We start from the raw sequence: 23,457 nt of genomic DNA, 5'->3' as shown, positions 1-23,457 counted from the left end.
GTTACAGTCACAGGAATAGAGTCTAGAATTCTAATACACCACATAAGAAATTGTGGCTAGGAGGGCTGTCTTAACTGACTGCATCTCATTATCTCATACTGTTTTGCAGCTTCTCTTTTTTTGACATAGGCTCCTGAGAACCATGAGGACAGAGACTTGTGACATCTTCATTTATATTCTACAGGATAATAGGCATACTACCTTGCTTAATAAGCATCACTAAAAGAATAAATGAGAAGCTCTCTCTTAACACCGAAGTATACCAGTGAAGAAATAAACTCTGTAGCCCAGCTGAGTATCCAGTTTGCAAGAGCTCAGAGTAGTGGCGATGTCCATAGGTACTGGTTCTTTCTCTCTCCCCTAATTAATACCCTAAGGGAGCGCAGCCTTACTGAGTAGGCGCTGGGGATGGGGGCAATGGGGGCACGAGGACACAGCGCCTTCCCTGGAATTATTGAATGCCTGCAAGACTGACATGCATGCAATTTTGTATAATGTGGAATAAAATTAATTTTATGAAGACATCTGAAAAGGAATACTCAAGGTATAAAAATTACTACATGATCAATATTTCATAAGCAAAGTGTTGTATATTATTCTTTTTGAAACCTGGAAAAAAAAGAACCCATAAAAGTAATTTCCCGCCCCCCACTATTTCCCTGAACCTGTGTTTAGCTAACACAGTGGTGAATGTGCACGAATTAATTGGAAGCTTTCAAGAATCTTACAGAAACAAGTACATTATCCCCCTGAGCTTCTTAGGCTTCCTAAAGGTTCACTTTCTAATGTTGGGGCAGGAACTTGGCTTCTGAATATAAAGTACAGTGTGTAAACACTACTTCCTTGGTGAACACACGCTTTATGGAATCGTGACAAAGACTGTGGTGGTTAATAAACGCTCCCAGTAGCTCCTCATAGCGGGTGCTGATCACGTGCTGGCCTCCTGAGACAGTTGGCGAGCTATCGGGGTATAAAACTCTATGAAATAGGGATGTTTACATTTTTGCGTTGGAAAGAAAAGGTTACATTAAATATAGAAGAGTGCATGCTACTCTGGAGACGTTAAAATGCCCAAGTGCGCAATGTAGACATGTGGTCTAGAAGTTAATTAAGCCACAATTAACGGAGTGGTGATAGTATGTAACTTTTAAAATATTGATATTTCTAGTCTCTATTTCCTGTTAGAACAGGGCTCCAACAACCCAGACAGAAAAGGAGCACATTCCTTATGATTAGAAAGGATTTTCTTCATCATTAGATGATGGGAAATTGATCGTTTTTATAGCCTGTCAAGAGACCAAGTCGTCATTACCTGGAGGGAAACACTTAAATCATCTGAAGACGGGGATTCTGCTCTGAAGGGAAGTTTGAGTTGACTGCTGGATATTTTAAGTCCCGCTCCCCAGATGGCCTGGTGAGATGTGCCGCAAAGCTGACAGTTTACAGCCTTGGGGTGGGCCGATTAGATTGGAAATGTATAGGAGGGAAGCTTGTCAAGGAAATTCAAGGAGCAGAAATGATAGGTCCTAAAGGGAATTCTAACCTGGTCCCAAGATTGAATCATAAATGCTTACATTTCATGAGCTTACACAAGTGTGCAGAAATAAGGAGGAGGGCACAAAAGAAAGGGAAAAAATGGTCAAACTTGTGGGAGGAAAAATATATCAGAAGACTCATAAAATTTCTGACTTGTCCGGCTCATCATTTATTGATTTGTGAATAAAATTTTGAAGAATTTTGGTGGTAAAAGAAACTTTTCCCAGACACATCTTCAGTGGATATCCTGGGAGCTGAGTGTGGCATGGCTTTAAAATTCTCGTTGTATGGGAAACAATCTGCATCACAAGGAATAGAAATACTTTCTTGCTTCTCGTGATCGGCTACAGCAGTCTGTCCCGGGCAGGCTGAGGATGTAGGCAGTTCTTACAGTTCTCTTGTCAAAATCGCAACTGGTAGGAGACGACTTATAGAGGGGATGCCTTCCTCGGAGGACCGGGCTACCATTGTATTTAAGCTTGTGTTGCGGTGAATAGACCGAGTCCAGGGCAATATGTGTGGCTGGGGGGTAACTGTTCACAATCCAGAGCGCCACAGGCCGAGAATTTTGCATGGATATAGATGCCTTCTTGAAGGCTTATTTATATTTGTTCAAGTCACTGGTTGTTGTTAGCTTCTATTGAGTCCCTTCCTAGTCACAGCAACTCCGGAACAACAGAATGAAAGACTCAGGAGCCCTGCGCCAGCCTCCCCGCTGTTCTGTTTGAGCTCCCTCTTGCAGCCACAGGTCAATCCATCCTTTACAACTGTCCCTCCCCTTTACCAGCATCGTGTCCTTTTCCAGACACTTCTGTCTCCTGACAACAGGTCCAAAGTGTAGCAGATTTCGCTTGCCGCTCTCAATTCTAAAGAGCATCTGGCTGTACTTGATCTAAGAGAGTCTTTTCTTCTGGAATTTCATGATACCGTCAACATTTTTCATCATCATAACCCCAATCCAGCCATTGTTCTTCTGCTTTCTCTATTCATTGTCCACCTTCCACAGGCACACGAGCCGACTGAAACACCGTGGCTTAAGGGAGGTTTGTCTCAGTCCTCTAACTGACATCTTGGCTCTTTCTCATTTTAATGCAAACTTTGAATCAGATTTGCCTCATTTGGTTTATTATTTAATTTCTTGGCTTCCCTTTCTATGAGCTTTGATTTGGTATCCCAGGAAAATAAGATCATTGATAACACTGATCGTCTTTTCATTTATTGTGATGTGGTTTATTGGTACTACTGTAAGGGTTCTTGTTTCTTTTGCATTCAGTTGCAGTCTGTACTACTGAAGGTCGCAGTGGTTAATATTCATTAGCAAGTGACTCAAGTCCCCATCACTTCCTGAAGCTAGACTGTGTGCATACCGTGGGTGGTTAATCTGCCTTTCTCTAATCCTGATGCTGAAATTTTCTTCCATCTAGTCCATCTTCTCAGATTATTTGCGCAACATACAGATTGAATAAATCCAGTAAAAGGTTGCGCACCCAACATATGCCGCTCCTGTTGAAATCAACCCATACTCCCTTGTTCTTTATGAATGCTGCCTTTTGGTCCTTGTACTGGTTCTGCATGAGCACCAATAAATGTTTTCAGGCTCCTTCTTCACAATGTCATCTGTAGTTTTCTATGATCCACCTAGCCATCTTTGCTACATGTAAACATCTTTCTGGTCTTCTGTTTCCAGCCCAAGATCCATATAATATCAGCAACAATAGGCCTGGTTCCCCATCGTCTTCTGAAGCTGGCTTGAATTTCTGCTAGCCCCCTGTCAATGTAAACCTCTATTTTCAAATGATCTTTGGCAACCATTTTCTTGAAAGTGATATTAATTATATTTTTTGTTAATTTCTACATTCTACATTCAATTTTACATTCTTTAGAATTGTTTACTCTTATGGCAGATACATATTTCTTCCTGTACTTTGGCTAGTTAGCTCACTACCAGATTCTTGGCACAGACTGGAACCGTATATACTCAAGTATAAGCTGACCTGAATATCCAGCAAGGTACCTAATTTTACCACAAAAACGGCATTAAAAATGTGCTGAGAAGCTCGGCTTCTACACGAGTATATGCAGTAAGGACTTCCAGAGTTAGGTGATTTGCAAACATATTTTGATCGGTGTCTTTTCAGCTCCCAGGAGCCTGGGTTTCACCCGTGTCTTCAGTGCTTCTGCCTTCAGTACAATCAGTTCTTGGTCATACTCTACCTCTAAATGATTGAAACCAAACCATTATTTCTCTTATGTTGAGTCTGTGTACCTTCTATCTTCTTTTTATGCTTCCTGTATCATTTGATATTCTGCCCAGAAAAAATAAATCCATGTTATTAAGTTAATTGCAACAGGGGCACCCTCTATTGAGTTTCCCAGGCTATGAATTTTTACAGGAGCAGGTAATCTCATCTGTCTCCTGGGGAATGGCTGCTGGGTTTGAACTGCCAACCTTGTACTCTGAAAGCCAATGATTGCAAATCAAGCCTTGAATTTATCTCACTTAGAAGATAATCTATTATACGTATACAATCAAATCTCTATATAGGCTCACTCCCATTGAGTTGGTTCAGACTCACAGCAACTGTGTAGGACAGGGTGGAACTGCTCATGTGGCTTCTGAAGCTGTAACACTTTATTGCAGCAGAAAGCCTCATTTTGACCCTGAGCAGTAATTAGTGGTTTTGAACTGTTAACTATGCAGTTAACAGCCAAACACAAAACCTCTATGCCACCAGGGTTTCATATATAACAGTAGATATTACATATTCAACTATAGGATATTAGTGGATATTTTACTTTCAAAACTATCTTTTTATCAGTGACTTTTAATGGGCAAAATATTTATAGAGGCACATATTTACATTTATTGGAGTTAGTTTACACAGACTAATTCAAGCAGATGAACCATCAAGCATTTGTAACAAAGTTAAAAAGACAAACAGGATAGTTCCTGGCAACTGACAACCTTCAATGATTTGAAGGGTGTTGATATTATTTTGGTGAAACCCAAGGCCTTGGATTAAAAAAAGGAAAATAACTCCTTTCTTCCCAGTCGTACCTATCTCTGTACAGTAGAACCCCGGACCTCGACGCTAATCAGTTATAGGAGGAGCATCAAGATGCGATGCAGTCGAGCTCTGATTCAGTTTTTCCCACAAGAGACAACTGAGCATGGATTAATGTGTTCTTGACCACCAAGTGTTTACCTTAACCTTACCTTTTTATATCAAACATTACACAGAAATTTCAAAGTGAATGCGTTCAGAGTTAAATTATATAATTTAAACAAGAAACACAACATTTAAAAGTTTCTAACAACTACAGTCTGACCCACACCTTGAGATTGATGAGGATCTGGATCTGTGGACACGGATGTGGAGAGAGAGTCACTGTTTGGGCAAATCAACTGGGAGCTGCTTTTGAGGTGTTTTCCCTTCTTTGCCTTTTTTTTTACTAGGACCTGGCTGGCTTTCTTAAAAAAAGAAAAACATATTCTGTTTAATATGGTCTGTGGTTGGCATTTCCTTATCTGTTTTCTACAAGGGTTTACTAAATTATCATCAACAATATCAATAACAAGGTTAACCAGTTCCTTATCATGATAATACTTTTCAAAATACTCTTTTTTTTGAACCCATGTTTTTTTATTATCTAAAAACAGTACAGAAAGCCACGAAAACTAAGAAAAGAATAGCAAAAACGCTTGGAACGCAGCCGCAAAAGGTTTAAACAAGGCCTAGACTGACAATGCCAGCTAACGCACGTGACCGAACCACGAACTGCTTCCTTTACAAAAATCACGTGCGTCGGGTCAGGTTCTGATGTTTTGTTTGAGCTCTGATGCAAAATGCTCTCTACATTTCGCATCAAAATCCAATTATGTCGCTCACTGATGCAGTCGAGTACCGGGTTCTACTGTAGATAGATTTTAACCTTTTCCCCGGTGAAGCATGTTGATGGCAGCAGTTTCTGTTTTGGGTGCTATTTGTAAAGCATCAGGTAGGCGGTTATTACTGTTATTGTCCGTGTTAGGCGCCATGGAATAGAGTCTATCGTACTTACCCCCAGCCTGGACGTCGCCCAGCCACCATTCGGAGGTTGGAGCCCATGGTTGCAGGCAGTCTGCATCCTGATTGGCAAGGGTCTTTCCGTCTGTTTGGTTTTGCCTTTCTACCATGCATACGGTGACCTCTTCCAGGACTTAGCTCTTGATAGCAAGATCAAAGTCCATTAGAAATGTCTTGCCAACCTCACTTCTTTGGAACATTTTCAATGCACTTCTTCTAAGCGATCCCTCCTCCTTTTTCTGGTACTGCGGGCTACCTTCCACAGCCTCTCTCAAGTGCCCCCGTGCTTTGGCTTTCCTTACTCAGCGCCGAACTTCCCCTGCCTATGAGGCCACTGGAAATACCAGGACTGGAGTCAGGTGCCCTTGATTTTCAAAGTGATGTTCTTACTCATCCCCATTTGAAGAGGTTTCTGCCGCAAGTTTGTCCTGTGCAGTATGTCTCTTCACTTCTTGACAGCAGTTCCATGAACATTGATCTAAGGAAGATGAAATCCTTGACCACTTCCATCTTTTCTTCATTTATCATGGTTTTATCTACTTGAAAGATCCAGGATTCAGTGTCCCGTGCACCTCAGGCCTTGGCCAGGGTCCCCAGATGCATTCAGAACCCTGGTCAATGTGGTCCATCCAGTGCATACTGGCAAAGGCACTTCCCCCCTCCCCCCCCCACCCTGCCGACTGTCCCCCAAAGCATTTCCACTCATTCTTTCCCACACCGGGAAGTCAGGCCTCTCGCTTTCCCTACCGACAGGTATGGCTTGTGTTCCCGGGTTATGTTTGCTCCCTTTCCCTTGCGTTGTTTGTTCCCTTACGTTGTTTTCCCATGTGTATGTCTGCTCTCTCTGATAGGGCTGTCTACCCGGCCCTGGGGGGGAGGGGGACCTCATCAAAGATGAACATGTCAGCCTCTTATTAGACACCTCTACCCTCTTGACCCGTTGATCCCAGCTGAGGTGAGGCACCCTCAAGCCTGGTGACCTTAGGAAATCTAGAACAGAGGGTGTACGGTTCGTTGGCACCGGTCAGCCTCTCTACCAGACTGTATGGCCCTCAGCCAATAGATGAGAGTCCCACAAGTGTGACCTTTGATGCTTTTTCCTCCAGCCGCGGTCTCATAAAGGGCTCGTCCATGCGTGCAGACTAATTTCACTCAGCAGACTGACTTCCAGCTCCTTCCACATCTGAAGGTGTGTCATGGATTCACAGCTGTTTTTTGGGATGTGTATGGTTCCATTGTTTGTATATACCCGTGTTTCTTTATCCAATCATCTACTGGTAGGAATTTAGCTGTTTCCAGATTCTTGCTATAGTGAACTATGCTGCCATGGAAACGGGGGCCCAAACGTCTGTTGTAATCTGCTTCTTGTTTGCGTTGGGTATATGCCCAGTAATGGTATTGCTGGATCATATCATTTTTCACTTGTTTGGTTTTTTCACAATTGGTTTTTATTCATTATGGTTTATCATATCACATAATTATGATGCAGAAGTAATAGCAGGTATGAATATGGTAAGTTACTTCAAAGAAACAATTCAGACACTTTTATGATGAGTTACATTGTCTACACCTTACCACAATGACATATTACTAGAATGTATTTGCTATTGCTATGTGTTGTCTGTTAATCATCTGTGTTAGGTGTCATCATATCACCTTGACAGTGGCTGTACTTATCTACAAGCCCACCAGCAGTGGATCAGAGTTCCAATCTCACCACACCCTCTCCAGCATTTGTTGTTCTCAGTCTTTTTGTTCTTTTTTTTTTTAATTGGTCAGTAGTTTTGGGTGTTAGGTGGTATCTTATGATTGTTTTGGCTTTGTTTTATTTGTTTGTTTGTTTTTACTTACTTTATTGGGCGATCTGATGGCTAGTGACCCGAGAGCATTCCTCAGGTGTTTATTAGCCTTTTGAATGTCATCCTTGGTTCTTGCTCACCTTCTCAGGGGATCATTAGTTGTTGTTTTTTTATTGTTGTAGATTTTTACATACTGTAGATTTTAGTAATTAGTCATTTGTTTGTTGCATCATTACTAAATATCTTTTCCCAGTATGTGGGCTCTCTCTTTACTCTTTTAAGGAAGTTTTTTTTTTACATTTTATTAGGGGCTCATAGAACTCTTATCACAATCCATACATATACATACATCAATTGTATAAAGCACATCCATACATTCCCTGCCCCAATCATTCTCAAAGCATTTGCTCTCCACTTAAGCCCTTTGCATCAGGTCCTCTTTTTTTCCCCCTCCCTCCCCGCTCTCCCCTCCCTCATGAGCCCTTGATAATTTATAGATTGTTATTTTGTCATATCTTGCCCTATCTGGAGTCTCCCTTCCCCCTTCTCTTAAGGAAGTCTTTTGATGTACATAAGTGTTTAATTGTTAATAGGTCCCACTCATCTATTTTGTCTTCCATGGATTGTGATTGGTTTGTTATCTCTGATAGCCCATATATTCCCTGCCCTAGGGCACTTTACAATTGCCCCCAATTGTCTCCTGAATGACCCTGATAGCTTTGGGATTTACATTCAGGTCTTTTATCAACCTTGAGCTTATCCTTGTGCATGTGGTGAGATATGGGCCTTGTTTCATTCTCTGCAGGTGCATAGCCAATGTTTCAGCACTGTTTATTCAAGAGGGTATCAGCTTCCCAATTAAAGCCTTTTGGACCATTGTCAAAAATCAGTTTCCTGTATGCAAATGTTTTTACTTCTGTGTTTTCTGTCCTGATCTTTGGTGGGTGTTTCTGTCATTATACCAGTACCAGACTGCTTTGACAGCTGGTACTGGTTTTGAGGTCAGGGAATTCAAGACCACCTAATTTCTTTTTTTTGGACTTCTTAGCTTATCCTGGGCTGTTTTCCTCTCCAAATGAAGTTGGTAATAATTTTTTCCATTTCTTTGAAGAATGATGCTGGGATTTGGATCGGGATTGCACTGAATCTGTAGATTGCTTTAGGTAATACTGATATTTTCACAATATTGAGTCTTCCAATCCATGAATATGGGTATCCTTCCATTTTTGTAGATCCCCTTTAGTCCTTTGGAGTAATCTGTAGTTTTCTTCATACAGATCTTTTATTTTTTTATTAGATTTATTGCTAGGTAACCAGCTTCTGTGCGGCTACTGTGAATGATATTGTTGCCCTGAAATCTTTCTTGGTGTTGCCCCCACTGGAATATAGGAATCCCATTGATTTCTGCTTGTTAATCTTGTATCCTGCTATACCACTGAACTGCTCTGTTGTTTTCAATATCCTCTTGTGGACTCTTGTGATTCTCAATATATAAAATCACATTATCTATAAATAGCGACAGTTTCACTTCTAGTTTAGCCACGTGCACTCCCTTATTTCTCGCTGTTGTCTTAGGGTATTAATAGGCTAGGATGTCTAGCACAGTGTTGAATAAAAGTGACGATAAAGGACATCCTTGTCAGGTTCCCATATTCAGAGGAAATATTTTCAGCTTTTCTCTATTGAGTGTAGTATTGGCTATAGGATTTTTGTATATGGCTTTTACTATATTGAGACTTTTCCCTTCTGTCTTCTTGAAAGTTTTTATTAGGAATGGGTGTTGGATATTATATTATCAAATGCTTTTTCTGAATCAGCTGATTTAATCACATGCTTCTTATCCTTTTTCTTGTTAACATGGTGCTTTACATGCATTATTTTTCAAATATTGAACCATCCCATCATCCCTGGTATGAATCCCACTTGGTCATGATGTAAAAATCCTCTTTTTACAATATACATGTCATTGCCTTTGAATTTGACATCTTAACGTGGTAAATTGTAGGATTGATTCAGAATGGTCAATGCTAAACCATTTCTGGTGACTAATGGCTAGGATATCCATCCTTTTGCTTTCCATTTGATTTCTGAGAACTCACAATTTTCCTAGATTCAAACAACATCACACATCTCATATTAGGGTTATTAATACATATTTGCAGCTTCTGCTCCTCATTGTGAGTCACGCTTCAGCAGCTACTAGTCTTGCAGGCTGCACTCCATCTCCATTATTATGCTCAGCTGTACTTTTGAGAAGGCAGCTCTTCAAGGCATATTTTGAGTGACTTCTAACTTGAGTGGCTCATCATCTTGTGCTATATCTGTGAATATCCCCCTACTAATCATAAGGTTTTCAGTGTATCTCACAATGCTCTGCTACTATTTATAAGGTATTCCACAGCGAATCCCTTAGAAGTTGAGAGCTGATTTCTTCTTTATAGCCTATTCCTAGTCTGGAAACTGTTGAAAACTTCTCACCTCAGGTGATCCTACTGGTATTTGACCCATCTTCTAGCAGTACAGCAACCTGCAATCTACCACAGTACAAGAAACTGACAGCTAGCAGTATTGACAAAGTGATTACTTAATTTTAAACCTAATGCTTGAATGAATGGTCTCTAAAAGAGGTAGACAAGCCTACAGTGATATCGCAGGTGTACCTTAATTTGAAGCCCTGTATGTGGGTGGTTCTTTTCATGTATTTTATCAATTTATCATTTTATCTACTAAAATAATATAATATGCCTCCCATTTCTTATCAAAGTGTAAAACATACGGTAAAGTAACGTAATATCAGGACTCGCATGGCTCTGTACCTCCCTGCTTCACAATCTTTCTCAAATGATGTGTGTTAAATCGCTGAATGTAACCATTCGTTGCTGGGGTAGAAAAATGTTCAGTATAAGATACATTTTGAGGAAACTAGGAGGTTTTCTATGAATTTATTTGCTGTTTCCAAAATCTACAGTAAGAATGTTGTCTTCAATTCTAGCCCTGTTAACCATTTGTACATTCTTTGTTACCTCTGTGTGAGCTGAAGGCCTATTCAGTACGAAATGACTCTTTAACAGAGGGAAGGAAAGGCCAGGGGGGGATAAAAGATATGTAAACTAATTTTCTTATATATTACCTGTGACCTGAGCAGCATTTTATATATATATATATATATATATATATATATATATATATATATATATATATATATATATATATATATATATATATATATATATTTCATTTCAAAATAACTGAAATAATTTGTTGTTTTATGAAATTATTGTAAACAATGATCTTGTGCTTTCTGATAGCAGAAAGCTTTACAAGTAACGCATGAATTAATATCCACTTATCTAGTCTCTGCTTTTTTGTGTGAAAGTTATGGTGAATAATTTTTTTGCTATTTACTAGATGACTCCATATAGGTAATGTTAGCTGTCAATAGCCGGGTCTTTAGTGTTTTCCTATGTAGATATTTAGACTAGATCAGACTTCCTGGGTCCCTAGCTCTATCACTTACTAGCTTTGAAAACTTGGATAGCTATACAGGCATGTATATATATAATTACATTTATATGCAATGACAGGGTACTAGAGCTCTACACGTATATTTATTTATAAAGTATTACAGTAGCAGATGAACATTGGGCCTCCACTCAAGTACTCCCTCACCCCAAGAACAATGTTTTACTAACATGGCACTCTGTGATGTTCACCTGCTCTGACATGATTGCTGAAGACAAAATGGGTGCATAAGCAAATGTGGTGAAGAAAGCTGATGGTGCTTGACTATCAACAGATATAATGTTATTGGATTGGGGAAAGGAACGCGAGCTCACCTTGGGCGCACGGAAGAATTACAGCCAGTTGAGATGCAAATGCGGCAAACGGAGTTTTATTTTTCTAGCTCGAGCTAGGGCTTTCTTCCCTACACTGCCCAGCGCAGCGGGACCCAGCGTCCAAAAGGGAATCAGCCCCGAGTTCTTTGTTCCCTGGGCTTTTATGGGGCTAGGGACCGGGGGCAGTCCAGTGTTGCTGTTCTTTAAACTTATTGGAGAAAACTTCTGGCATCAGCGTTGTCCAGTGGTGGTTGGTGAGTAGTTCTGCACGTATTTTCTTGACTGGTCAATTGGGGGTGGTGGTCGCTGCTCCCTACTGGTCCGTCTGGGACAGGTGATGCCGTCTCTGATAGAATTACCTCAGTGTCCAGGAATCTGAAATTAGAGCTTAAGCCTGCCCCAGACTTTGGTTTTATACGGCCTGTCATGGTGCTAGTGCTGGCAGTTGTAAACCAGGACCCCACAGTGTCAGGGGTCTTAAAGGCTTGAAGAAAAACAAGTGGCCATCTGGCTGAGAAACAACAAAGCCCACATGGAAGAAGCACATCAGCCTGCGTGATTGCGATGTGTTGATGGGATTAGGTATCAGGCATCAAAGACCTCAAATAAAACAAACAAATTAAAGCATATCAATGGGAATGAGGGGGAGGGCAGAGTGGAGACTCAAAATCCTTCAATAGTAAATTGGACAACACGTGTCAGAATGGTCACAAGGAAGAGAAGATCCAGTCAGGGTACAATATAGCACCGATTAAACCCACAACCTTCCTCTGGTTCTTTACTTCTTCCTCCTCCCCCACTATCATGACCCAATTCTATCTTAAAAATCTGGGTAGACCAGAATTTGCATACTGGTACAGTATACACATTGAATCCAGAACAGATAACCCCCTCAGGACCAATAAGGGGTGAAAGCGATACTAGGAGGGTAAAGTGGGGGGGTGAGTAAGGGAAATACCATCACAATGACAGACATCTGGTCCCCAATCCCAGGGGGATGGATAGCAGAAAAGTGGGTGAAATGAGACAGCAGAAATTTAGACATGAAAAAAAGAGAGACAATAATTTACAAACTATCAAAGGGGCATAGGGGAGCAAAAGTGGGGGATGGAGGAGGAAAAAAATGAGGAACTGATGCCACAGGCTCAAGTAGAAAGAAAATGTTTTGAAAAAGATGATGACAAGATATGTACAGATGTGTTTGACACAATGGACATTTGTATAGGTTATGATAAGAGCTGTATGAGCCCTCAATACAATAAAATTAAAATGAAAATATATATCTTATTTATTGGGTCCTTATAAATTAAAATGTATAAAACTTTTTGATAACTATTTAACACTGTATGTGTTCTGTCAGCATTATCATCATAGTTATCTTCATCATTACCACATCACAAACATCTTTCTAGTCTGCCTAGTGTTGGGAAGATAATGAATCCTGTCTAGCCTTAATGAAGCAAGATCATAATTTTAAATGACAGGTTGTCCTTATTCACATGAACTCATTCATGAAACAAATACTTAACTGAAAATTTGCTGGCCAAGTTTCTATGCCCGAGGGATAGTGCGAGCAACAAGATAGATACATTTCTGCTACCGTGGAGCACATGTTCTGTGACGAGACAACAGAAAACAGACAAATACGTAAAATAATAAATGGGTAATATAAACAATAAAATATGTGACACAATAAAATTGGGATATTTTAATTTTAAAGAATTCTGTTTTGATGAAATATATGCAATAACATGTATAATAAAACATTTCATTTTCCCTGTGTTATCAAATGACATTAATTACATTTAATTATTGTATAAAATGATCATTATCTATGTCCAATTGTTTTCATTCCCCTTAGCAAAATCTCTGTATCCCTCAAGAAATACCCATTTGCATTCCCCTTCAACACAATGAAAGTTGGTTTCCAAACATTTGCTTATTCTTGATATTTTTTTAAATGACCTTGTTCTTTATTTTTTTTTAATTTTAACAATTTATTGGGGCTCATACAATTCTTTTCACAGTTCATACATATACATACGTCAATTGTATAAAGCACATCTGTACAGTCTTTGCCCTGATCATTTTTTCTCTTTTCTTCTTTTAAATTTTATTAGGGACTCATACAACTCTTACCAGAATCCATACATATACATACATCAATTGTATAAAGCACATCCATACATTCCCTGCCCCAATCATTCTCAAGCCATTTGCTCTCCACTTAAGCCCCTTGCATCAGGTCCTCTTTTTTCCCCCCCCTCCCTCGCCATTCCCCCCTCCCTCATATGCCCTTGGTAATTTACACATCGTTATTTTTTCATATCTTGCCCTATCCGGAGTCTCCCTTCCCCCCTTCTCTGCTGTCCCTCTCCCAAGGAGAAGGTCACATGTGGATCCTTATAATCAGTTCCCCCTTTCCAACTCACTCACCCTCCACTCTCCCAGCATCGCCCCTCACACCCTTGGTCCTGAAGGTATCATTCACCCTGGATTCCCTGTACCTCCAACCCTCATATGCACCAGTGTACAGCCTCTGCCCTATCCAGCCCTGCAAGGTAGAATTCGGATCATGGTAGTTGGGGGGAGGAAGCATCCAGGATCTGGGGGAAAGCTGTGTTCTTCATCGATACTACCTCACACCCTAATTAACCCATCTCCTTGATATTTTATATAACTTGTTTATACATATTCTTTTTATTCATGTAATCCATATAGCAAGTCTTTTCATGTTTCATACATATCATAGCACACATCAGGACTTTTTCTTTATGAGTTACAACTCAATGAATGTCTGTATCACATGGTATTTGTCTATTTCTCTGTTGATGGACATATCCGTTTTCCTTGTTTCTATCTTTTGGTTATTGTGGATAACACTGCAATGGACATTGGTGGACAAGTATTTCTTTGATTTACAAAGATTGTTAGCTCAAAGCAATTTGAATGCTGTAGCTAATTTACTATTTTCCCTTTCTACTTTTGTTTCTGTTGTTGGTTTCTGTTCATCTGGCTTTAGCCATCCATCATTACTTGGAACATCACGTTGACTACGTGCCTACCTTTTTGTCCAGATTTTGTTCTGTTATAGTAACGATACTTAATGTGAGTAGGCAGACGCCCGTAGTATTTTCCCTGACTTGCTAAGTATTCATATTAACCACATTAGTTATACTTACATTGTTTTATCTGTATTTGAGTAAACATTGCTTCTCAAAGATCTAGCACAAAACTTATGTAGTGAGGTGATATAATATTAATAACTAACACCCATATCGTTGTTTATACGTGTCATGCAGTGGATTCTTACTCATAGCGACTCTGAGAACAACGCAGACTTGTCCCATTGGGTTTCTTAGGCTGCTTGAATGTTAACTGAAAAATCAGCAGTGTGAACTCACCAGCTGCTTAATGCAGCAAAGAGGCATCAATCTACTTCCGTGAAATTCTTACCATTGGAAACCCTGTGCGGCAGCTCTGCCCCAGCCTGCAGAGTTGCTCTGAATTGGTTTGAATTGACAGCCATGGGCAATACTGATGTGAGCAGAGCGCAGGGCTGTGCTCTATGGAGCAGCCAGTAGGTTTGAACTACTGACCTTTTGATCACTAGCTGAACTCTTAACCATGGAGTTATCGGGGTTCCTAACACATGGTGCTTAGTATTTTTAAGATTCTGTTCAAACAATTTGCATTTGTTAATTAATTTAATCTTGGGAGCAGCCATATGAAATATGCACACAAGGAATGTGAGATGAGAGGAGCACTGAGATCGTTGTCCCAGGGATACCTGGACAGTAATTGGCAGACACACTGTTTGAGGCCAGCAGTCTGGTGCAGAGTTTGAACTGTTAGCCAGTATTCCAAAGTCTCCAGTCCCACAACAATTCTATTCCGCATGGAGCCAGGGGTGCATTCAGTAGCTATGTCACTCTACATTTATACTTTATTATGCTTATTAATGTCATATCTTCCTTATTAGTTTATAAACTTATAGTGGAACTAATTTTTATTTACTTTGTAGATGGCTCAGTATGATTTTTATTTCACCCAAATTATAGCTTATTATTGTTCTGAGATATTCTTTCCAAGAATTTTCTATTCTGCAACGATCAGTATTGCATCCATAAAACTTTCAGATCTACAAAACAAATAAAGTTCTTCCAAGTGGTATACGTGTTCTTGCTTTTGTTTAAGGCATATTTTAAAATAAATTACAAGAATACACTGTGTTTTATTGGTGTCAGAAAATTTTGGAATCATATCACTAGGTTCAAATTCTTTTATTTTTTAAATATGTTTTCTACAGGGTGCTGCTTTAATTCGAATGCTGGCTAATGTTATGGGCCATTCAGTGTTTCAAAGGGGTTTGCAAGTAAGTAAATTGCTTTGTTTTCTCTTAAAATTTTTCTTATTTTATGCTATGCAGATGTTTTACAGTTTAAGAAATTACTGATATAAGATTACTAAATGGTATGGAAAAGTTTAAGATGTATAAGGTTAGCATCATCTTTCAATATGAGAAATGAAACTTATAAATACCATGTTCTCAATAGCACCAGAATAAGCTTGAAGTATTGTGTGATTGAGAATATGTTTAATTTTCATTTTAAATTAAAATTGTAAGAGCCCAAATAATTGATATAAAATATTTAGAATGCCTACTTCTCTCTTTTTTCTCCACTGATAAGTTTATGTAAGGTAAAAAGTGATAATAACCTTAGGAAAATTATATTGTGAAGAAAAATCTTAATAGTATTTTCAGCTACGTGTATTTTGTGTTTCTGTTGCTCCGCTGTTGATATATATATATATATATATATATATATATATATATATATATATATAGAGAGAGAGAGAGAGAGAGAGAGAGAGAGAGATTGTTATTTATCTGATGATCATTTAAATTTTTCTTTTTAATTAGAAAATACAGTGCTGTACAAATTAAAGGAAAATAAACAATTTTATCAAAATGTATTTGCAGTAGGAAGTATAAGATTTAGGAGTAAATTTCTTAGAAAAAGAGGCTTCTTAATGGCTTTTAAAGTAAATACAAATACAGAAAAATAAAACTTTTACTCCATTGAAATCTGCTAGAGCAAATCATGTTCCTAGCAGCTGTGATTGATGAATTATTTATGATGCATTCTGCTACTTAGAAGTGTCCTTTAAAGTAAATTGATGTTCACCTGAAATACAATTATGCTAAGACAGAGAGAGCTATCAATCTTATCTGTTCTTAGTAAGCTTTCATTTTAAAATTTTAATAAACTACATCTGAGATCAGGTCATATTTTAGTAGTATAATTCTATGTTTACCCCCCACAATTTTTAAAGGTAAAATACAAAGCAAGAGTTAACTATGTTTTGACAAGGCTAGTTATACGTAGCACAACAAAGCAAAACTATAAATTTCCTGAAGAATAATTTCCCTTAGAAAATATTTTCACAGATTTGTTCCAGCAGTGGTTGGAAGTTACTTTACTCAGCTCCTTCCATTAGGGAAACCTTCAGAATAGCTGAATCCATGGAACCTATTTTGTTGGGGAGAAAGGGTCTGTTCTGATCACATAGTTGGATTTCTCCCTCCTCTCGAGGAGCGCCCTCCAAGAATATCAGAGGAATGTCCTTCTCTACCGCCATTTCTTTGTTTTCCCCATTGATGTTGTAGCATGACAGTTCTTGAAAAAATCTAAACTTGTATAAGAGCAATACAAATTGAATTTGATTTCTTGGTAGCTAGTTGATGTGAAATCATTTTCTGAGTACAGTTTTTGTTCTTTTTCTCATCTGTCTGTATAGATTTGCTCAGCAGATTGAATAATCATAGTTATTTTATTTGGAAAGGATTATTATTTTGCAACCTTTTTTGCTTTATTTTGTCATATTTTCCTTAGTATGCAAAATGTGTACATTTTAAACATATCCTTTTATATTGAAGTATATTTAATAGACTTCAGATCAAGTATATCTGAAAAAACTATTCATCTGATTCTCATTACATTAAACTTGGATATAAAACTTGTTTTAATGTGTTACTTATCCTCTGAAACTTGATTTGGCTTTAATTTTCAAGTAAGGGGCTCTATGTTTGTCCACATTGCATTTTATTTGCATTGTGACATCTCATTGGTCAGATAGATCTGTATCCTTCAGTACTTCACTTTCAGCTTTATTTATACTCATCACTCAAACTGATTTAGTGTATCACCAGCAGTTTGGATTAGTGTACAGTAGATCTCTATGTCGGGGTGATAAATTATCATCTCCTGAGCATGAAGATGTATGGGATGCATTTTGAAGATGACCTCCTGAACAGACACTTCATGTCATGATGCTGACGGGTCAGAGTTGATATTAATATGCTTCCTTTCCAAAGGGGCTCAGGGGAGTATTGGTTTGCATGTTGTTGAGACAGCTAAGCCTGGCTGTCAGGGTTTACCTCGCTGGACAAACGATGAATTCTTTTCATAATAACTATGACTATTTTCTGTTGACAAATAGAATTTTTTCATTTGCAAATAGACACTAGATTATGTTAACAGTTATAGGCAATATAAAATTTAAAATTGTATGTTTTTTCCTTTTTTTATTTTCGTTCCACCTCCCTACTCTTCTGGTCTCACTCGAGCATGCTCAAGCTTGTTCTGCCATCTGTCTGCCTGCCGGTCTATCTGTCTATCTCTTCTATTTATTCTCTGTTGTTTTATTTTTTGTATTTGCAGCTTTGTCTTCATGGTCCACACATGAAAAACATTACAATGATATTTTCTGTTAATTTTCTATATACCTAAATTTTTCTTTTCTGGAAGTTTCGTGTAATATTTGACAGTAAAATTTTGAGAGAAGAAACATTGAATCCTTTTGTTGTTGAGTTAATATACCACTTATAAACAACATACATATATTTAAAGTAGGTTGCTTATATTTTTCCAAATGTGCACTCTCTATATTGTTCTTAAGATTGCATTTCCCAAAATAATAGCAAACATATTTCAGAAAGCATGACACAGTGAAATGAATACAGAGCAAAAATGATAGTCTTATTTATTTAAAAAATATTGGTGGGATTTCTGCAAAACACTAAATCTCCCTTATCCTCTGGTTCCAAAGTTTACAATTCAAAAGTTGAACTAGATAATCTCTAAGAGCCTTTCCATGTTTCATCATCTCTGAATCCAAATTTTATTTAATTTGATTTGCTAGTTAGACAACTTGACTTTCATGTGAAACTAGTGTTCATAATTTGATGTGGAGAAATGTGAATAGATGGGCAAAAATATGCCACTGCTCTTCTTGAAGCTTGATTTAGATTCTGAATATTAACTCCATTTGACTTCTAGGGCATATAATACCTTAATTTTAGTCCATCAGACCAGCATTTATTGTTATGGAGAGTTTTGATAGTGACTTATTTCTTTTTGTCAATATTTGACATACATATTTGTTTGATTTTAGTTACCTAAAATCATTTCATGATTTGCTATGGATAATTTACATTTTCATAGTTAAGACTTTATCTGTCTTAAATTATGTTTTCGAAAAACTAAACAGTGCTTGGTGAATTTTACTGGATATTCTATCTCAATGATATTCCTTTTTAACCTGACAGGACACCTTCTTAAGTACCCATCTTTGAAGGTTTGCTTCAGGAAACCATAGCTGGTATATAATGCAGTAGCAAAGCATAGCAATATCATTCTAATATTTCAAGCACAAAGGGATTTAGCATAGAGAATATGGGTTTTATAAAACAGTTGGGAGGGATAAAAGAGTAAAAATGGGGAAGACTTCATAAAATCAAAACATTCAGGAAACACTATAAAATGACACTCATTTGCTTAGTTGCCAGCCGTACACCTGGAAGCCACCAGCAGTACCTTCTTCTGCACTTGACTAAGGGAAGTGTTTCTTTCTTAGTGCCTTCCCGATAGCTTGTGCCTGCTTCTCACCTGACAGACATTTGCCTTGGAGCCAATTAGCAAGGGATTCTGAGAAATGTGGCACCCAGGCCTCCAGCCTGCACAGTGCTCAACGGGGTATAGAAGGTAGCAAGGGGACAGGTGAGCTGACAACAGACAATTGAACAAACGTAATCGATCCATTTTGTTGTTGTTTTACTTTAGTGATTTTATTATTATTTGTACTATATATGTAGCTTTTTGTATTACGATACAGAGCTTTTTTATTTTCTTTTGTTACTTTAGTGATAGCTCCATTATTTTTGTTCCTTCCCTAATCATTGTATTACTTACTGCAGAAACATGTTCCCGTTTCCACCGGGTTTGTAATCTCCAGGCCCCTCTGGGAGGGACTGGACTGGCTTGGTGGTGTCAGGGTGAATCAGTACTGGTATGATATGTCTGAAATTTCCAACTATCTAATTATGACACTTCTAAAATAAGCGCTGATGAAAAAAGACAGGGGAATTGACTATTATAAAAGTTTTCTGTTTTTAATTAACTTAATATTTTAAACTTCTGGTTTACGTGATCGAAACTGTTGGCTCTTCAGTCTACTCCCTTCACCCCCCTCCTACTAGGATATGATAAATATATGGAGAAGAAATTGAGCAGCAGTTTTTCTAAATTACATTTAATTTAAAATCAAATATGCACGGGACAAAAAGCCCATCTGGAAAGTGAGCCAGTATGGCGTCCCAACCTGTATGTCTTCCTCACTGTAAGTGTCTGTCCAGTGAGAACTGTTGTTAAAAAAAATTACTGCAGGCTGTGTTCCCAATGGAGACTTAAATAGAGTTAGTGAAAACGCAGTAAAGAATTAGCAATAACTAGAAAGTCTCCTTGCACGTCGGGAACAAGTTATGCATCATATAATGCTACCTTTGAGGCCTCATTTTTGACTGTGTTATGCATATATCAAACAGCTTCCTAGACCAGTCTGTGAAGAGAAACTCGAAGCATCACTTTGGGAGGTCTGTATTCGTTCTCTACCGATCACAACACCCCAAACTCGTGCCGTAACCTCATTACTACCCTTTCCGCGCGTGGACAAGTTTCCGTGCTCAGTGCTGTTTTCCTTTCTTTCCCCGGGGTAACTGGAACTATAAATGTAATGTAAGTGTGCTCCTCTTTCGCCTCTCTATAAATTCTTGGTGATTGGACATGTCCCTCTGCAATATCTCTTGCAACTCAAACCTTCAAATCCATTACAGATATTATCAAACAACATCCTTTGGTAATAGTTACATCTCTAATTTGCCAGAGTCTGTGCGGTTTCCATGCACACGCCTTCATCGTTACGCAGAGGAAGCAGTGTATGAGGTTAACGTGGGGGTGGGATGGGGGACGATCAACAAAGCAGGACAAACGAACTGGGATCTACTGCCTTTGTGCCATTCTTTCTTACTAATTTGAGTCCGTTTAGTTCAGATCCTAGTTCTAGAAGAACTCGCAGGATTACTTTTAAAGTAACCAATTCAGGTGCTGATTCTTTGGACTTTTAAAATTACACGAGTCCTTTTAACTTCATTTATATTTGTTTTAATCTCCCTAATTACATTTTCTCTTGTTTTTCGCCCAGTAATAAAATAGTAAAGCTATAATTATAGGATCCTTAGATAACATTGATTGGCCCAGTAGCTATTACAAAAATAATTAGTATGTAATACTATTGCTTTTTCCTTTCAAACAAAACAATAATGTTTTAATGATTTGGGCCTGGTTGTACCATTCTTCATGTTGTTATGAGTCCACATGAGGGAATTAAAATTGTGAAGAAAGATCATTGTTAAGCTTGATATAAACCCAAGCCCTAAAATCTATGTCAGAAAGTGGGTCACCTTCCTGCTGAACCAGAGAGAGTAATTTAATATCATCTAAAATATGGTTGAATAGAGAAAGATTTCTCTTGATTAGTATTTAACTGCTCTTTTCCATAAGGTAACCTACAACACAGTGTTTGGGTCCAATTATCAAGGTGAAAATTGCTTATGCAAATCAATGTAAGGCAATGAGGTGTGGATAAAAAGCAAAAAGGAAATATCATTATTATTGGTTTGTGCTCATAAAATTCTGATGGCTTGAAGTAATGACAGGCACGATGCTACAGGGAGTATTAGCAGCAAAGCATGCTCAGTAACTTGTGTTCCAGGGAGATGCTGCTGTCTGTTAGCATGTGTATGCAGGACTTTTGTTTGAGACCTGCAGGCTTACAGTTGTGAAAGACTGCTCCCTGCATGTGGGTTTTCACGAAAATGAAAACTCAGATAGTAATAGAAGAACAGACACAGTGTGTCAAAGTTAAGGTCCTTTCTGTGGAGATGGTTTGTGTTTCCGTCCAGATGGTGACTCAGTCACACTTAATCTAAAATGAATGGCCATGGACAGTTTCTGCTCAAATGTCTCTCTGTTTCATTTAAAATACGGCACAGTTTTATATATGTGATAGGGAAAAGAGTTACCGCTTGGTAATCATTGTTTGTGATGATACTTATGATAGTCTTACAAAACCGATTCATCACAACTGGTTCTAGCCATTTGGACTTTACCAAATTAGCATTTATTAACAAGTTAAATTACAAAGGCAAGATTAATGAACATGTAAAAGAGAAAAACATTTGATTTTTATTGAAAGATTGCTTGATGTGAAAATAGTTTCATGTGTAACAAATACTTTTAAAACTTAAATAGCCATGGCTATTTATATCTCTAAATAAAAAGGGATTACTTTTTGTCACTGAATTTGTTTATTGGAAGGCTTACACACGGAATCCTTACCATGTGCTTCTGAACTGCAAGCTTTCCTGTGACCTCTGCAGCTATATGGATGGAGCCATGCCTTAAGCATTTCGGTGCTAACTGAAGAGTCCAAAGTTCAAACCTCGTAGTTTCTTCTCAGGAGAAAGAAAGGCCGTCTGCCCCTGTAGGGAGTGCAGCCATGAGACTGACCGGGACAGGGCGTCAGTGCCCACCGACGGTCGCTAGGTATTGGAATCCATACAGTAGCAATGCGTTTCTGTGTAAGGATACAATTATTTGTAATCAACCAAAAAGCCTTTACTATTAAAGATGCACCCTTTTCTCTCCTTTTTTTAATTTGGACATTGCTTAAGTAAGACCAAAAAAGAATTGATGCATCTGAATTATGGTGAGAACATTTTTGAAAGTTCCACAGGCTCCCAAAAGGACTAAGAAGTCTGTTTTGCAAGAAGTACGCCCAAAGTACTCCTTAGAGATGAGGACTTCAAGCGTTCATCCTAGATCCTTACATACTTTTTACAAACAAACTGACATCATGTTTGGTAAAGTAGAGGGCCGGTGGAAAGAGGAAGGTCCTCAAGGAGATGCACTGACTCAGTGGCTGCAACATTGGGTACAAACCAAGGCGAAATGGTGAGCACGGTCCAGGACAGGGCAGTGTTTCATTGTATGTGAATCGGGTCGCTATTGGTTGGCACTGATTTGATGGCACCTAATAGAAACAACACATTCATTTTATTTATACTTTTATGAAGATTTTAGCCTTGTGTTTTATACACTTAAAATTGCAGCTTTTACTCTCCTTTTCAAAACTTTGTACAAATGCATATGCACTACAGATACTGAACATTAACATTTATATTGAAACTATCCTTCTCCCCTGGGATATCAAATATCTAAAATCATATGAAAGATGACATTTTGTAAGTTGGTGACTTAAAAGAAATCTGTAAATACTGCTCCTGGTCACGTGTTTGAAAACTTACAGTAAGATCGAATGTGTTGAAAGACCTCTTTTCGGTCAATGGTAATCGTGCTTTAGCTCTCCTCTACCTTCTAAGTCTGTCTTGAGAAAGACACAACTTCACCTTGGCTGAACAAAGAGAGTGTGAGTCCTGCAAGCTATGGCCTTCAGACATTCTTTTAACTCAGACCTGAAGCCAAGCCTGAGACCACCTTTCAGCTGGTGTGTGAACAATAACACATGGGTGAAACTAGCATGCCCCTCAGAAAAATCAAGTATATACACCTGAACAGATAGTATTTATCTAAAAGCAAAATCAAGCAGAATTGTTTCCAGTAAACTAACAGAAAGGGGGCAAACCATGGCTAATGAAAACAGGAAAACCAAGGCAGGAATGTGTGAAATGCTGACACCTTGTGAGAATTGTAACCCCGGGCCAGGGAACTCCCCATGCATGCATTGCTGGATTAGAAATGAATTTGCTCTGGAAACTTTCATGTAAATCATAATAAATATTTTAAAGACAAAAAATGG

General features: G+C 38.4%; 1 protein-coding gene across 3 annotated transcripts in view; it reads left to right on the top strand.

The window, feature by feature from the left end:
- The window catches only part of LOC142461501 (thyrotropin-releasing hormone-degrading ectoenzyme-like), a 294,642-nt gene that overhangs the window by 50,145 nt on the left and 221,040 nt on the right, over window positions 1-23,457 (top strand). For all 3 annotated transcript variants that reach the window (XM_075563514.1, XM_075563512.1, XM_075563513.1), the window contains exon 2: window positions 15,548-15,613. In XM_075563514.1, coding sequence (XP_075419629.1) covers window positions 15,548-15,613 — 66 coding nt within the window. The remainder of the gene's footprint in view (window positions 1-15,547; window positions 15,614-23,457) is intronic.

This window comes from Tenrec ecaudatus, chromosome 11, assembly GCF_050624435.1.
Source record: "Tenrec ecaudatus isolate mTenEca1 chromosome 11, mTenEca1.hap1, whole genome shotgun sequence".
NCBI classification, from domain to species: domain Eukaryota; kingdom Metazoa; phylum Chordata; class Mammalia; order Afrosoricida; family Tenrecidae; genus Tenrec; species Tenrec ecaudatus.
The sequence above is the reverse complement of the archived record's forward strand: the minus strand, read 5'-3'. Positions and strand labels throughout refer to the sequence as shown.